Source organism: Falco peregrinus, chromosome 2 (assembly GCF_023634155.1).
Source record: "Falco peregrinus isolate bFalPer1 chromosome 2, bFalPer1.pri, whole genome shotgun sequence".
Classification (NCBI taxonomy): Eukaryota; Metazoa; Chordata; class Aves; order Falconiformes; family Falconidae; genus Falco; species Falco peregrinus.
In genome coordinates this window covers 45,453,869-45,471,575 of record NC_073722.1, presented here as the reverse complement: position 1 = coordinate 45,471,575, position 17,707 = coordinate 45,453,869, and the positions used below count along the sequence as shown (strand labels likewise).

General features: G+C 41.7%; 1 protein-coding gene across 4 annotated transcripts in view; it reads left to right on the top strand.

The window, feature by feature from the left end:
* CTBP1 (C-terminal binding protein 1) overlaps positions 1–17,707 on the top strand; it is a 251,623-nt gene that overhangs the window by 90,481 nt on the left and 143,435 nt on the right. The window contains exon 1 of one of the 4 annotated variants that reach the window (XM_055795710.1): positions 1,303–1,423. The exons of 2 other annotated variants lie outside the window; for them this stretch is intronic. In XM_055795710.1, the coding sequence (XP_055651685.1) occupies positions 1,417–1,423 (7 nt within the window). In that variant the 5' untranslated portion in view covers positions 1,303–1,416. Of the gene's footprint in view, positions 1–1,302; positions 1,424–17,707 lie in introns of those variants that run through there. One more of the 4 variants, XM_055795708.1, reaches the window with a different exon arrangement.

Below are 17,707 nucleotides of genomic sequence, written 5' to 3'. Positions count from 1 at the left end.
TTGGCTCTTGGGGCACCTTACAAATAAGCCCTTTCTTGATCTGCAAAAGAAAAGCTTTCTCCTGTAAATTATCATCAAGACTTGCGTTGGTATCGGGTTTATCACTTCACGGCACATATTATTCCGTATCAGCCAAACACCGTGAACGTGTTAATAACGTGGCCTGTTTGGGCAAGAGTTTTCAGCAAATACGATTTAGTGATTTTAAATGCCGGGGGTGAGGTCAGAAGGAGTGTGACATCAGAAACGGGAGGCGCCGATTTTCTCACTTTTTTTAGTTCACTCCCAGCTCAGGAATTATTAGGGTCATGCTAGACTGGAAAAACAAAAGAAAATTCTGAGGTTTTTTATCCCCTCTTCTACAGTTGATAGTTTTCTGCTGTAATATACAGCAGCTCATGAGTTTTGTTGATGGAAAAGTTTATTTTTATGAACAAATGTTTGTGAATTTAAATTTATTTTTTTTTAAATAAGACTATGCAGTCCACATTTTTTTAAGTAAAGCAGATATTTATTTCCACACTTGTTGGACTTCATAAGAAAGTTTACTTTGCTAATAATTTCGCTGTGGTGATACAGTGTGAAGCGTTGCGTGCTGAGCTGGTGTGGCCGAAACATCTGCTGGTTTCGTTTGGGTATTTTTAAAGGCTGGGCTCTGCGCCCGCCGGCCTGCTCCTGTTCATGTGCTGAGTGTGTGCGTAGCCCGATTAAAAACCATTGGCTGAACAGGCGCTCTCCCGAGCCTGGGGCTGCGGCGGGAGGCGGCTGGCGGGATTTCCAACCTCTCACCTTTCTGGGTTCTCGAAAATACCGCGCTGCGGAGCTCGGAGCAGCGGGTGCTGGGCGATGCGGAGGCATCCTTTCACACTTGGCAGAACCAGTTCCTAGGGGGGTGTCCTGAAGTTTTTGGTCTGTATGATGTACGGGGTGGGGTATGAAAAAAATATGGAAGAAAAAGTCCGGTCCTGAAAAAGGAGAGGGAAAGAGGAAAAAAAAAAAAGGGGGGGGGGGGGGAGGAGGAGGAGAGGGGGAAAAAAATGGAAAAAAAAAAAGAGGGGAAAAAGGAAACAAAAAGGGAAGGGTTTTTTTTTTTTAAGAAAAAAGGGTAAAAAAAAATTAATAGAGGGGAAAAGAAAAGGAGGCGGCGGCTGGGGGCGCCGGGTCCCGACCGGCGCCGGGCGCCCGGGGCACGTTCCCCACCGCGGCGGCGCTGCGCTCAGCTCCGCTCCGCTCCCCGCCCCCGCCGGCGGCCGGGTAATGAGCTGCGCCGCGGTTGGCGGAGGGCCGGCGGCGGGCGGCCGCCATTGGCTGCGGGCGGGCGCCTCTCCGCCCCGATTGGTCGCGCCCGCCTGCCCCGTATTTTCAGCAGCGGCGGCGGCGGCGGCGGCATATTCCGGTGGGGAGGCGGCGGCGGGGATGCAAGGTGGGTGCGCGGGTCCGCGCCCGGGTGCGGCGGGCCCTCCCTGCCCGCCGGCCCGCGGCCGAATCGCGTGATTTGTTGTTAAGTGTGTTATTTTTTTAATAACGATTTTATCATGATCTCTCCTCCTCCGGCGGCGCGCTGGGCGGGGTGCCTGCGCTCCCCGGGCTGCGCCAGCGCGCAGCGGGGCCGGGGCGGCCGCGGGGGACGCCGCCTCCTGCGCCGCGGGGGGCAGCGCCCGGCCCCGCCTGGCGCGGGGGTCCCTGGCGCGGTGGCGGTGGCGCCCCGCAGAAGTTTGCCCGGCCGGCGGCAGCGGGAGGGGCTGCGGAGGCGGCGCCCGCGGCCCGGGCCCGGGGCACCGGTTTATTGCAGGGCGCTGTGGCTGCCGGCACTGCCGGGGAGAGCCCGGCGCTGGGTGACGGGGTGCGGGCGGGGGGTTCCAGGGGCTGCGCACCCCCGGCCAGCCCTGGCGCCGCGCAGGTACGGCTGGCCCTGCGCCGCAGCCGGCCGTCGGCGGGCGGAGTTTGCGCGGTCAGCATCGCTCCGTTGAAAATTGCGGTGTGTGAGGCCTGAATTGCAGAAAGTCAGTGGGGCTGGGGCTGCTGTGTCCTGCGGGAGACCCCCAGCCGTCCCACCCGTGACTTCTGTGGGCTGATCAAATGCCCGTTTCCCTTGCTGTGCCCTCAGACCGAAAACTGGTAGCTATGTGTTCTTGTCCGAACGTATTTTGTGCGGTTTACATTTAAAATAACAAATAGGAAGTTAAGTATCCTCTGTTTTTACCTTGTCTTGTCAATCTGTTAGGCGGTCCAGGGACACACTTGGCTCTGTGTTATTTTGCACCGTATCTAATCGCATCTCTTTTTCACAAGTCGTTTTATGGTCAACTCTGTTATGTTTTTGCCATATAATTAATCTCATATTAAAACTGCATCCTTCTTTTTAAGTTCTGAGTTTCCTGGTGGTTTTCCTGGTAAAAGTTATTCTTGACAGAGATGTGCCTTAAGACAGAAAAATCTTTTGACGGGTTTCACAACTTTTCTCTGTGGCATGTTCTCTGAGTGGCATTGCAGTTACGATTGGGCCGTGCGCTTTCTGTGCCACCTAGTAGTGAGGTAGAAATTTAAATATACTGTGTGGCATCCCCAGTTGGAGATAGTACTTGAAATTGTAGCGTATTTGCATGATCATTTCTGTGAACAGCAGAGATTTTCAATACAAATGCCTTATCTGAGCAGATTAAAAATCGCTGCCCGTATATTTCTTGTGAATAAAATTGCCATAGAACCTTTAAGGTGCCTTTTATAGAAATTTGGGTTAAAATCAGTGGTGCTGTCAGTGAAGTCAGAGTGATCTACACTGAGTTTGCTCATGATGCTGTTAACCCCTTGCTGTGTGTTGTAAAGGCAGAAGGATGCTCATGGATCCAGTCTATTGCTAGGCCTAAAAACTTCAGATTTTTGTTGCCAGCCCGAAGCCGTAGGATGCTGTAAAGGTTTTTCCAGAGAGCGCTGGAAGAATTTCAGTCAGGCCTCATCAAGCAGGAGCTGCCCCTGTATCTCTTGGGGTTGGGAACCAGCCGGAGCAGCTGTGCTGCCACAGATTTGTGGGTCCTTGCCTCTTGCCCGTGTACCCATGGGTGCCCAGGTAGCCTGAGCGCTGAGAGGGACTATTCCAGCATCATTCTTTTTGTAAAAAATAATGATGAATGGAAACAGCACCTGTTGCACCATTGGTGATTTGTCAGCTCCTAGAAAAAAACTGCATACCTGTGGTTTCATGATCATCTACTCAAATCACTTAGATAGTCTAAAATGATAGATACCTAGGGAGTTTAAATTGAATTTAATAATGTATTCAAATGATTTAAGTGAAATGAAAATATTCAAATGATTGGAATACTTGAGTATATGAGAAACATAGCTAGCTATATATAAAGTATTTTTTCCATTATGACATAAATGCTTTTTATACAAGCAATATGTACTTCTAAAATGAAGTTAGCTGCAGTTCAGTAACTACTGTTTAAAAGTAGAAATATTCACATGTATATTTTATTTATTGTATTTTGATTTCATTACGTAGTGACATGCATAGTTTTTGTGGTTTATGTAAACTTTTTCAGAGCATCCTGAGAAAACTGACAAAATAATGTCTGTGCCTAGTTGATACCTGCTGAGGGGTCTTTAGTCTAAATAGTAAATTCTGATTTCCAGTAGTGTGTAAATAAACTGCAGCCAGGCTGGCAGGCATTGCCTGCTTCTGGTGGGAACAGAAATATGAAAGATGACGTGAGTACTGCAGAACTGAATTACCCCTCCACACCTCCTGCTTGTTTTCTCACCCAGACAGGTGAGAGGGAGTGAATGAAGTCTTTTCTTTCCCTTTTGCACAGTACCAGATCGCTTATCTGTTATCACGTACAGATCCTGTGGCCACACAGAGCTGAAGAAAACCTTGTTTTTTCTTACTCTTGCACTTAAATTAATAAATATTAGTAAGTGTAGACTGTTACCTGAAGGACATGCATGTAAATAAATTTTTTCCCCAAATATAATAACTAGTTTTCTAAATAACCAAATGTAAAAGCAAAAATAGGCTAGAAAAGCTAAAACTTAACTAATAGGTTTGGTTTTTTCTTTTTTCCTAATTATATGAATTGGATAACAATTTAGACGGCAGTATACATATGGATACAGTGGATCTGCTAAACATTGATTACTGAAGGATCAGCATCAGTAAATGCATAAAACATAACTTTATTAAAAAACAGTCTCTGGATTAACAGTCTTTTACCTCCCTACGTCTGTGAATCAACATATCAAAGTTTTAGCAGGTATTGTTTTGTGGTTTTATTGCTGGGTTTTGCATTTTTTGCCGTTATTGTGACTTTGTTGGATGAAGAGAGGATATTTCCTTGGTAAAGTGTGAGGGATATATGACACTAAGGTGGTAGTTTCTGTCTAATAGCAACACGACTTGTAGTAGCACTTTTCACTGATAGCAGCTATGTTTATTTCAGAAGTATAGTTTCCATATTTAAACACACGCAGCCTTAGATGGGAAAACTTTTAGTGACAGTTGCATGGTGTGTTTGTTTTTAAGTGGTTGTGTTGAATGATGGCAGAAGATTAATTTGTAATTTTTAAAGATCTGAAATTTTTATATCTGTTATTTAATAGAGCTGTAATGTTACCACCCAGCACTGCCAGTTCAGTATAAAGTGCAATGTGCAACATCTTCTGGTGGTAGAGTTGCTCTAAGTGGAGAAATAATTTAAGCGGTACAAGGATTTTTATAGCCCTCTTGTCACAATTAGCTGTGTTTATGAAATATGAATTTACACAACATCTGCCTTTCGGGGCTGGCATTCCCATCAGAGCCCACTCGCTTTGCAAACCAGCAGTGTCGTGTCTAAAGCATCGTGGCAGGGCAGGACGGACTGGAGCATGTGTGGTGGAGTGGCCATCAGGGCAGTGAAACTGATTCACTTGATACATATTGTTGGGAAAGTTGTGCAGGAGATGCAGCTGGTTTTAAGTACTTAAACCTTCTTTTGGTTTCATTTCAGGAGGGTGACTTGCTTAGGCACAACAAGGACCCTGACCTGTAACTAGCTCATCCTGTCCTTGTTCCCTGTGGTCTCTCCTCATCCCCCAAATTCCTGAGCTAGTGCACAGGCAAAAAGGGTGGCACGTGTAGTACACCCGTGGGGTGGGATCTGGGGTCTAGCACGCACCGTTACAACATATTTTAGAGAGAACAGCACTCTATTTCCTGAAGCTCACATAGAGTGAGATGGGTGAATCCAGCCAGACCTTGCAAGATGTGGAGTTCATCATCAAAGCAATGGGTTGTCTTCTCTAGACCCTCCTCTTCTACATGCCAGTTAGTGGCCACCCTCTGAAGGGAGGCTCAGGCTTCAGGCACAAGGGAAGAGCTGTCACTTGGTATGGTTACACCCACCAAATTTGTCTTGGCATGGACTACGGTGTCTTTTACTGTTTTATTTTCCTCCAGCATTCGGTGCTGCCTCTCACCCCTCCTGACAAAGCTCATAGTTGGTCATTAATACTTAACCGGTAAAATTTTTGTAAGCATTACATCAAAGGCAAGTTTACAGGAGGAGAAAGTAGCTTAAGAGACATTGATGCTTCCTTCCTCGTTAAGGGGTGGCTTGGGTGGGAAGAGGAGGTTTAGGAAACTGCATCCAGGAGGTGGTTTAAGAAAGATGCAGTTTCGTGTTGTGGACCAACTTGAGGCACAAATAGCTTTTCATACCAGTGCAAAATGGGCATGATAGCGAGAGACTCAGAGAAACCTTAAAAATAATTATGAACTGCTTCTTCCACTTTTCATACGTCACCTATCTTGACCAGTGTTTCAGATCTGGCACTGTCGCTCAGGGCAGAAACTGTAATGTGTAAGGTCTCAACCTAGCAGGCGCATTGGGATATGCAATATTCAGTACATGAAAATTGTTCTGAAACATTCACAGTAAGTGCTGTTGTCACAGCATCCTGCAGATTTTGAGGCACAGTGTTAAGAAATTAGTACTCTAGAAATTGGAAAGCCTGGTGTGACGGTTCGTTTGGCCGTGAAAGCAATCTAAGTGCTTACTGCTATTTTTGCCATCATTGTTCATGGCAAAATAATTGAGGCCGTTCATAAAGCAGGCTGTGTTGCCATGAAGAACAGCAGCAGACTGTGCCATGTGTTACCTTTACATCTGAATTTTAGAGAATGAGGTAAAAATAATACCAAGTGTTATATCGTGGTGAAACCATCCAGCAAAACCTCCTCATTCTTGTACAGGTATTTAGTCCAGCCTTACCGTGGCTGCCTCCTGAGGCTTTACTGCTAATTGTTCTTACTGATATCTGCAAATTATTATGGTTGCTTAGTCAGAGTGAAAAATTATGGGCAACAGGTAGTTGTTACAGCGGAGATCAATCATGTTGATTGAGCTAGTTTAATCTGGTGAAGGAAGGAGTCCAAACTGGTTAATTATCTCTTCTTTGGGTTATCCTTCTGTAAAATGGGAATCATAATCATCATCATCATCATCAAAGGTGCTTTCGGACCTATTAAATATTTTTGGAGCGCTTGGGAATCATAGTTTTAAAAAAATAATTGCCTAGTAAATTGTCTACTTAATAAAATGTAAAAAATAAAAGATCTAGAGTATATTAGGCTTCATAATCATTTAAATAAATGCATGGGGTTTATTTACCCACTCAGAACTAACAACCATTGAACGCAAGTAGTTCTTTAGGAGAACTGTATTTCCAAAATGAAATTATTTAAATCAAGGTTTCCAGTTCACTAGTTTAAATTACTTTTACATTTATGATTTAGGCTTTGATTTAAATCATACTTTGTATTGTTAATGTTCAAAATTTATCATCAACACTGAAGCTGTGAACACAAAAGATGTTCTTGGCAAGACTTGCAGAATGTAATGTCAGTATATTTCTCTGGAATACTAAAAATTTAGAAAACAAAACCTTCCTCTTAGTTATGATGTTTGATATCTGTGGGAGAAAACCAAAACAAGCGGTAAACAATTGTATTTCAGTCAACAGACTAACGGGTGGCCCTTTCAGTGGCCTTGATACAGCAATGGAAGGGCTGGGCAGGGAGACTGCCAGCACCTGGCTTTGTGGTCACCAGTCTTTTTGGAGTCGAAGGTATACTTATAAAATTATTTCCTTGAATAAATAACATCAATGTCTTCATCAAATATAAAAGGACTGATAATATTTGCCATTGCTTTTGTTGATTAGGAGTATTACCAAGGAAGAAACTTGTTCTGCATTACCAGCAGAAATACTGGTAAATAATGCGGAGTCAAAAGGACTTCCTACAGCTTTTTATTCATTTATTGTTCTGCCCAGCAATTAGATAAACAAAACCTCTTTCGATTGTCTTTACACTTGACAGGTTGGCATTTGTTTTTCTTTCTGTTTAAAAAAACTGAACAACCAACAGGCTGAGATTTCCTTCCGTCAGGAAGGAAGTTTGGACTGAAGTTTCCAGAATTTTTGACTCTTATTCTTGTGTTACTGCAGCTGGGAACATGAAGGGGAAGGTGTGTGCCTCAGATGGAAATAGTGTGTAGCCCTGCAAGCTGTGCAAGGCTGTAAATCTCCAAACCAGCTCTGCTTCCCAGCAGTTTTACACAACTCCAGGTGCACCCACGGTGCTCCGTGGTCCCAGGGATGTGGGAGCCGTAGGTGATGCTCAGGCAAGCACATTGAGAACATGGGTGCGCTTCCCTCTTCAGCTTGATCTCTTTTGGGTGGTGAAAGGGGGTGGACTGCTTGCTCTTTTCATGGGACCTGTATATGCTCAAGGATTTCCTGGAATTAAATGCCTGTGAAATTAGAAGCAGAGGAATGGCTCTGGGCAGGGACTTAATAGCCCTTTGCTTGCCTTCAGGAGAGGTTGCAAACCGGGATGTGATTGGCATCTGTTAAGAAATGGTGATTTTAGCATTAAGTAGCTATGCTTTAAATTGTGATTTGCATTTGTACCTTTAAGGAATAAATACTGGCTTGCATATGTAGGTACTATAACTAGTTACATAAAAATTAAACCCACACCATTAAAATTTAGTATTTTGAATTATTGTGGTGTTTCTGAACTGTTGAATTGCTGTTTGAATGATCCCTCTTTTAATTGTAGTTTTCTACCTTCCTATTTTCATTCTTACCCAGAATATCTTTAAATAGAATAACCTAAGAGTCGTTACTATGATATAGTGGTACCACACTTTGACAACCAAGATCAATAATCGTATTTCCTATCCACTCCAAAAATAAAAAAAGATCCATTATTTGCTGAATTTTTCAAAAATGTTGTTTCCCTGTTTTGTGTGTATCCACTTCAGTGACCAGAACATTAGTGGAGGCTTTGTTTGAATGTTTTTTCTTTATTTTTGTTCCCTCCACTCCCACCCACACATACACCTGTTCATCTAAGTCTTTTGGGCCAGGCACTGTTTATTTGGTTGGGCTTTATGCACCCCCCTCCCCCCCCCCTTCAGTTAACTGCTTGTTGTCAGTAGTTCTGGCACATCCCCTTGTTTTCTGTAAGCTGCCTGTGGAAAAAAGGCTTGTTTCCAGTGGCAAAGAGTTAATCTGGCTCAGAGTTAGATTAACTGTTGCAGTAGCTCATGATAAACATCTGTTGCAATACTCCCAGATGAGAACATTGCTTTCAAAAGTATTTACTGCACATTTTGAACCCGTGCACTCTACTTGTGGTTTTATTTTTTTTTCCCCTCCAATTACTAAATTCTTTTGAAAAGACATAAATCCAAGGAGTCAATCTGAGAGACTGTGTTTATTTTATTATACAGAGAACGAAATGTGATTATTGAGTTATTCTTCATGTGCTAGAGCCCCTGAATATTTCTGACTGGAGAGCAGAAGTGTGTGCGTTCCTTAATAAAAACCAACTGCGGGAGCCGGCTCCTGGGAGCGCTGCCACGTCTGTCAGTGCTCTGCCTGCGAGCCTGCGGTGGAGTCCGTCAGATGCTGGTCCTCTGTGTCTTCTCCTCCTGATCTCCATTTGGCAAGATAAGGCTGGTGGTGAGAAGTGGAGTTTTACTTGGATGTGGAACCCAGGAGTGGGTGTATGCTTGGAAGGGTTTGGCCGATGGGACTTGGGACTTTGCTGTTGAGGAAACCTTGGCATTTCCCTTAAAATAATTTTTTGAAGGTTTTAAAACTTCTTTTTTTTTAAAAAAGTTTTAAAATTCTAGATTTAGTGGATCAAATAATGACGGTTTCTCCTGCAGCTGGCCTTTGAAGTCTGGTCTTCCTGCAGCCACTTTGTGCTGTAGCTGAGGATCAGGAGCAAGCAAGCAAAGCAAGTTTTGGTACATTTTCCCAAAACATCAACAGCCTTCTCCCCCACCCCACCCGAACCACAAAACATAACCATTTTTGGTGTCTCCGGGAAAATTAACATAGGAAAACAACATGGAATATCTTAAATGGTGGATGCTTCCCAACAAACCATTTTTCTTTCTTATGTTAATAAGGCTGATGCTTTTAACAAAATCATGCTCAAAACATTTTCACCCATATTTCTCAGCACGTGAAAAATATTTTGTGCTAAATTTCCTGTGCTTAGCATTTCCTACCATTATCGAGGAAAATACCCAAGTAGTTTATGTATGTGCTGTTCATCACCAGAATTAACTCTCTTTGTACAGTAGTCTAAGGAACATAGATGATGAAATGGGGGACTTCCACACAACAAAGCTACTTGTACTGAAATGCAAGAGTCTGTAACTTCGTTTCTTGCAGATTTTCTTAGGTCTGGTGGAAATGCTTCTAGTAGCAGTAAATCTGTAAGAACAGCTGTATTGATTCAGATCAAGCTTGTCTAATTCAATATCCTGTCTCCGATGGTGATCAGCAGCAGGTATCTAGGGAAGGATACAGGAACAGTGATAAAGTGATAAAATCGAAGGTGAGATTCCTTAGTTTACCAGTTTTAGGGTGGTATCAGGATTTTCAGAATCTACTACCTAATCATCATGCTGAAATGACAGATGTGCGGTGCTTAACAGCCTCGGCTTTTTCTTAAAGATCACGATAGCGATAGGAGGATAAAAGAGGAAGAAAACCCTGATGGATAATACATGAAATAGAGGGAAGTAATGGGATGGTCTGGGAAAAAGAGAAAAGGAGGCTGTAATTACTGCACAGTATAAAGAAATGGCAGAAAAAGGTTGCTTTGTTACCCAAAAAGTGAGGGCCTCCCACACTGAGCTTGCTGAGACCTTGTTCTGATGGGTTTTTAGCCATCACATGTGTCACATCATTTGGACATGGGGAAGAATGGGGCATAACCAGGACGTGGAGAAATAGTTGATCTGGGCCTGGTTCAAGGCAAGAAGGTAGAGGGCAGGAGAATGAAGTGTGAGAGAAGAAACACATGGGAAAGGGGAACGGCGGTGATGGGAGCATCACAGAAACCTGCAGAAGCTCTAGATTATTCTCTGCCTGTAAATATATCTCCATTCAAATTAATGAATTAAGAAGTGTTGTTGGTGTAGGAAATATCTTCTGTAGGTTTGCACTGAATCCCTCTTAGCATTGCTGTACTTCTCCCAGGCTTCAAGGCACCCAGATTTTATTTTTAGCGCTGCCCTGGGTTCTGCTTTATGGCAAACCTGTTCCAGCTTGCTGCAGCCATTGCTACTAAGCCCATCTAAACAGCAACTCAAAAATACTTACAACAATGTAAATAGTAATAAATTATTTTGTGTTTGTGTGGATTAAAAGGTACACACCTAGGGTGGACTTGTTCTTGGGTCAGTTTTTTTACTGCTATTGAGCAAAAGCATGATGAGCCTTACATTACAGGCATACAGATGTAATGGTGCTGTACTTTAAATAACAGACATGAAGGCGTTGTGACTAGGATATTGTTGCTTTAGCATTCACTTCTTAAAAGTAGATTTTTCTGAAAAAAAGAGCTTTTACAAAGGTGTACGGAAAACTGCTATTGACTGTCTACAGTGAATTTAAGGATAATACTGATGAGGAGGTAGGTGGTACAGCGGATAAGGAGGTGTCACAGCGATCTGCTCACCAAAATAAGTCATATTGCAAGCTAGTATCAAACTTGACAAATTGGAGTTTTATTGTGTGTATCAGGATGAAGAGAAGATGATGCATTTGAGTACAGAAGGGCAAAAACCATCTGGAATTTAAAAACAGTTTATGGAATCCTATGAGCAAGGGGTTTGGTACAACTGGAAAAAAAGGGGCTGTTTTGTGGTGATCTTATAGAAAGGATAGCTTCATCTGTAGGTAAAGACCAGGCAAAGGAAATTTTTTAACTCATAGACAGGGTAGGTACAAAATAAAAAACATATACAGTGGTCATTAATAAATTGGTATTTTGATATATGTGTATATAAATAAACACAAATTAACAGTATTGATAGTATTGCGTATAGGTAATATTTGAGCAAAGTTTCCTGTAATCAAAGGAAAACAATTCAGAAACAGCCTCACAGTGTAGGAGTGGGAAGAACTAAGAAACACCATGCATTTCAGGATTGAGCTTCATTTACCTTTTTAAGAGGATTATAGGAAATGGATCCTTTCTCTGTTCCCCAGAAGGCTTTTCCCAGCCTGGCATTCTCAATCCCAAGGGATCCCTGGAGTCTGGGGCAGGTTTTTTCAAGTATGTGCTGTGGAAGGTGCTTTGATTTACACCCTGTTACAGTGGCAGCTGTGGGCTGGAGTAAAGGAGTGAATTGTGCTGGCTCTTTCTGCCGGAGAAGTGTACCTTTTCCGCGGATCATCCATCCTCCTGAAGAACCTGAGTCTTTATACACTTTTGTATTGGTAAATAACATAAAATGCAACTTACACAGTTTCTACTCTCAGTAGGAAGATAGGAGCTCTAATAAGGTGTAAATATATATAAAATACAATTTTTTTCAAAATAACAAGCACATCCCAGATTATTTACTATGTAGCTTTTTATTAAAATGTTTATAAAACTAACATGCCAATGTTTTGCCTTTTTCTGCCCCATTGCAACAGTGTTTCTTCTTGTTGTTTATAGATTTCCTGCAGCCACCTTAGAATAAACAAGCATTCTCCAGCTGCAGTCTAGATGACTTTTTAAACCACACAGAGGAATCTTTTTATGGACGGATTTGCATTTTCTCTTCTGATAGATACCTCCACATTTGCCTACCAGCTTTCCAAAGTCCTTTCTAAACACCCCAGTGATTTCAGTGGCATGGACAGATAATGGATGTGCTGTGCCTCTCCGTTATATATTTAACACAAAAGAGAATTTACCCTTGAATTTCAACCTTCACTTAAAAAATTTTACTTTTCCTATGTCTTCATAGACTGACACAACTTTCAAAAGAAGTTTCCTCAGCATCGAAGAGGAGTCTGATGGCATCTTTTTACATCAGTAACTTTTTTATACTCAGACTTTTAACTTCTCTAATTTTGTTGGGTTTTTTTCAGCAAACAGAAATAGTCCGTCCTACACTTCTGTTTCATGAACGCTTCTCATACTTGTGCTGAGTTGTTAATGGGTCTGTTTGTACTGTGAAGTATTAACAGAAAAATAATAATTGCTGTGTTGTAATTGTTTCAAGTCTAAAAAAGCTTTCTCATAGAATATTAATGAGAGCCTTTTTAGAAGTATGAATTATTTTCTTAGGACAGAAAATAAAAAAAACCCAAAACCCAACCAAACCCAAAATTACCATTCTGGAGGAACATAATAATAAAAATCAATAAGCCTTCGATTTAGTCTTTTAAGTCCTCCTCCCCTAACCCCATTTACGCTTTCTGTAGGTATTGCAGAAATCTGCTCAGCACCATATGTGCTCCGGTACCTAGGCACGACAGGGGGCTGGGAGTCGGGTGGCAGTTTTAACAATGAATTTTCTTTTTCTGTTTATCTCAGCCTTAAATTACTTTAACCTTATTTAGTCTTAAAAACTGTGACTATAGAGCTAATATTTTTTGCAGCATTGAGAGGAACTGGAAGTGCTTTTCATTGCTATGCAAAATGCAGCTGGGGTATGGTGCAGAATTAACAACATGGAGCTGTGCTGTTGAAAATGCAAGCAGTAGTTTATTTTCATTTCTGTCATTAAATATCTTATTACCTTCTATTTGTTTTTTCTTTCTTCTCTCTTGCAGTACAAAAAAGGGCGATTACTAGAAGGTAGGAATTGTACAGCTGCTGGAAAGTACCTTAAATCAGTGACCTTCGGTTGACCTCTGCAACCGCTGGTGTGAGCCCTGGTATTTTTTTCAGAGCTAACTTAGTACCTCTGTGATCCTTTTTCTTTCATCAGATCTTACCCAACTTTTATACTGAGTCACTGACTTGCAAGCAAAATCCAAATAGAAGAATCATTAAAAAATTATCTCTTGTAAATATAAAGACAATGCATTGGTACATAATAAAGCTAGAGAAGCATTTCCTGGGACTTGCTTGAGCATTAAAACTTTGTGGTTTATGTAGTGTAATATAATTTTCCGAATGTTGTGGGTAGCAGTTATTTCAAACTAGGCAAACGAGCTGCCACTGCAATACTTGGCTTTTTGCAGACCCATTGATCTGAATAAGAAATAGGGAGCAAACTTGGGTTTGTCGTTTGTTTCGTGAGATTTCAAAGAGGCTTCAGTTCATATTCTAAAACATGTCATTTTTTTCCAGGCTCACGTACCAGCTCCTTGTCATCCTTTATTCTCCCCCATCTGACATCAGTTTCTCTCCTGTCCATTTAAAACTGAAACTTGAAAAACAGTTTTATACTTTATATTATTCTTCTACCCTGGAGCTGTTTTTAGTGTCTTTATTGCAAGTAGACAGATGGTGATATTTGGTTTCCTGTCAGTTTTAATGAATATAGATAGGAGTGATAAGAACATTTGCTTCGTTTAGCAAACTTCCTTTTCTGGCTTTTAATTAATGAAGTGCTCACTGGTGTGCCGCTGCTTTTGTATGTAGTACAGTTAAATCTTTTATACGATTCAACTTGGAGTGTCGGATAATGAAAAAGAGGATGAAAATAACTTCTTCTCTCAATATCCTTTAAAGTTTACTTACACAGACTTTGAATACTGCAGACATCAGAAACGTAACATGCTTATATGAGCCGCCATAGCAGCATCCTTTGTTTCTTTGTATTTTGGTAAGATTTTCTTTTTATAAAAAGAAACTGAAGGAAATGGCTTAGGTTTGGTGTTGCAGTTCACCTTGGGTGAAGTTCAGCTCAGCTTCGGAGAAATTTGCTCCAAAGAATAGAATAAGTTCCACAGCAAAATTTCATAAAATTGAAAAGAAAACCTTGGCTTTTCAAAATTTTCCCCCTGCGTTTTGTCCTGCTTTGAAGAGAACTAGAACATTAATCCTAATGATTTCTTTTCCAATAGTTAGATTTCAGTGTTAGCTTAGCACAGACATTATTTTAGATTCTTGTGAAATGTTCTAGAGTCCATTGTTCTTAAGATCTTTCTCCAATGTTTAACACAAAGGTTTTTTCCGTTCTTTTTGTGTATATTGTGGTTTTAATACAGATCTGATATCGGTGCTTGTAGCCCAAGTTGTTTAAGTAATTTCTGCCTTGGCATAGAAGTTTGAATTCTTTAATGGTAAAAGTAACCATGTCTGTGTGTATAAAAATATTTCGGTGCATAAAGCCAGATTACTGCCTGTAGCTATAAAGCCAGATTACTGCCTGTAGCTATAAAATCTCTGCTTTAGCTTTGTAGCTCTGATAGCTTAAGATCTTACTAGATGGAAAGGACTGATTTGGGGTGGAGGACAAGAGCGTGATCATTGGGAAGATTATTTTATTAATCATCTGACTATTGCTAATTCTGAAGAAACTGATCTTACACTTCATTGCATCTTAGTATCCCTGTTCCTTGAGTTAAAAAATGGATTCAGTTTTGTACTTCTTTTCAGGACCTTTGTTTTGTTGTAACCTTATAAGGACAGAATTTGGTTCCCTGATGGCAAATCTGTGCAGGAAAAAAAGTTGGTTTATTTTAGAAAGCTGTTTTAAAATACTCCAACAAGCCTGTCAGGAGGCAGAAATGGTAGTTATCTTGTATCATTGCTTGTGTCTTCCCGAAAATGTCAGTAAGTGCAAACCTTGTTCCTCTGGAAAACTTTTATCTCAGTGAAAGGTATCTCTAATTTAAATGAGTTAAAACCAAATAGAAAATGCTTTCACTGATGCATTTGGTTGGTGAGGGCAAAGCATCAGGTGCTTGTGCTAGGTTTATTGCATGAATGGTATTACCTCTGCAAACAAACAGTGACTGAGGTTTTGAACATGTCCCTTCCTGAAGGTCATGCATAAGAAGGCAAAAATCACAAAACGATGCCCCAAGAACAGCTTATGTTTAAATAAATACCCACTTTCTGTACTTGGTTCAGTGTCAGTAGGTTAACAGCTCTCATTCCCATGTTGCTTTTTGCAAGGGTGACAAGGAAAGACTTGCTAGCTGTTTTAGAGAGAAATGAGCATCTCTGTTGGCAGCTCTAGCGTGGTGCCTTCTGCTTGGGCACCTGGAAAATGGCTCATGTGCTGTGGGAACAAAACCTGTGTTTCAGATCCCAGGTGTGTTTGTGTAGCCTGTTTTTATTATGAGGGTCCTTTCTTCTGAACTAGAAGTTAACCTTGTTCCAGCAGCAGAATGCCAGGGTCAGTTTTAATCTGTAATATTGCCCTTCCAAAAATCAGTGTAAACAAGAAGTGCATCATGGTTCCTCAGAATCTGTAGACAAGAACATTTTAACATTGTTACTCACTATATTAAGGTCATTTTTCTGGTTCCTTGTCATCCTTCAGGGAACAGAACGATGTGTATTTCCTCTTACAATGAAAGAATGTTTTCTGATGCATCTAAACTGCTATGCACTACTGTATTTGACATACGTACTGGTGAATTTTATATCACACTTGAATTACTATGAAAAATAAACACATTTGATTGAGACTGAATAAAGCCTTTTTCCTCTGGAAAGAGACCATAGTCTATATTTGTGGGGTTTTTGGGTTTTTTTTTCCCCTATTTTCTTCTTATTTTTCAAATAATTGTAGTTGCATGTTTCTCCTTTCTCAATATTTGCCAAAATCTCCAGCAGTTCTTATTCTCTCATATCTCCTTCAGTCACGAGCCAGAAGGAAAAAGAAAGTCATCTTTGGAAAAGAAAACCCACAGGGCTCCATTCCCTTCCCACGCCCCATCATTTTCTCTCCACATTTTTGAAGATGTGAAGCAATTTAGATCAGCATTCTCCATCGTTCCTTTTTCCTAACCTAATTCCTCTTCTTGCAGAGAGAAACAAAAGGAAGATACAGAAGAGAAGTTGAAGAAGAAAGGAAAGAAAGAGAAAAAATAGTGGAGAAAATCAGAACAGAGTTGGCTTTCCTAAGAGGAGTTATCCAGGAAGCAAAACATGCAGCTTCCCTCCTCTTTTTTCCCCTGCTTTTAGCCCGTCCCAGATACTGCTATTTTAAGATAAGTGGGTCAGGTGAAAGGGCATAATTGATAGCGGTTGCACAGTTGCTGTGGGTATGGGAGAGCATAGTAAGAAGGGTGGATTCAAGGAACTGTTGGCAGTTTCTCAACGGGAAGCTCCCAGCTGAGCCCCAGGTTGCCGTGCCCACCTTCTGCCACAAGACGTTGGGCTGTGCCAGCCAGGTGGGAGCTGGATTAAAGTGGAAATAGAGCAGATGGTGAAGTGTGGCACATCGAGACTTACCGAATTTAGTATGGGACAGTATGTATTTGTGGGAGCAGTTGGGGAAAGGGTGGATCAACCCTTTGAACCAAACCATGGCGAAACAACTACTCAGGTACCCTGACGAGGGACATTAGAAAATGGGACATAGTATTTTATGGCAGTGATTCTGAGTTTTTAGTAAGGCGTATTTCTTCTGGCCCACATGTGCCTCCACTTTTTATTATTCTGCAGTGCTTTGTTTCCTCCGGTTGCTTGTCACGTAGCATCAGTGAGGCTTGTGTGGGATGTAGTGCACATGTCACAAGGACAGCGATCTGTGCATGTCTGCTGAGAGATTAACTCAATTTTAACATCTGAAGATAAGGAGAGAGAGGTAACACATGCGGCAAGTTACAGCTTGAGGATGCCACTGCAGAAGAACTTCTTCCAAAAAAGTGAGCTATAAACCATATAGTGACATTGCTGTCATAGACGATGGAAGGACACACTACTTGCATTGTTTGAATCGGCTTTCTGTGAAGCTTAAATTTTACTTGCTTTTGCTCTTCTTTTCCTGATGGAGCAAGGTTACTGTGGAACAGCTGTACTGCATCATGGTGAGGGAATAGTGCCATGTTTTCGAACGCTGCTGAAGTCCCCACCGTTCTTTGAGTTCTGGCATGCTGTCTTCTCTTAATCAGGTCGAGCCTATTGGATTAATATCCCAACAGCCTCTGTGCTTGGATCCTATGCCCCCGACATCACCTGCTTGTGGTACCACCAGTGCCTTTTTGGTTTTTTTTTTCAGCTGGAGAACATACCGCAAGAAAAGCATTTATCTTGTTGAAAAGGAAATGCCTGAGCAGGAGCTTTTTACATCCCCATGACACATCCAACTTGGCCACCTTGAGAATTTGGTCGGTGAGAGCAGCATGTCCTGGTTACTGCAGCAGAGGCTCATAAAGATTTACTTCGTGCAGCTGGGACCTTTCGGGGCTGGCTGTTCGGAGACCACCGAACTGCATCCCTTGCTGG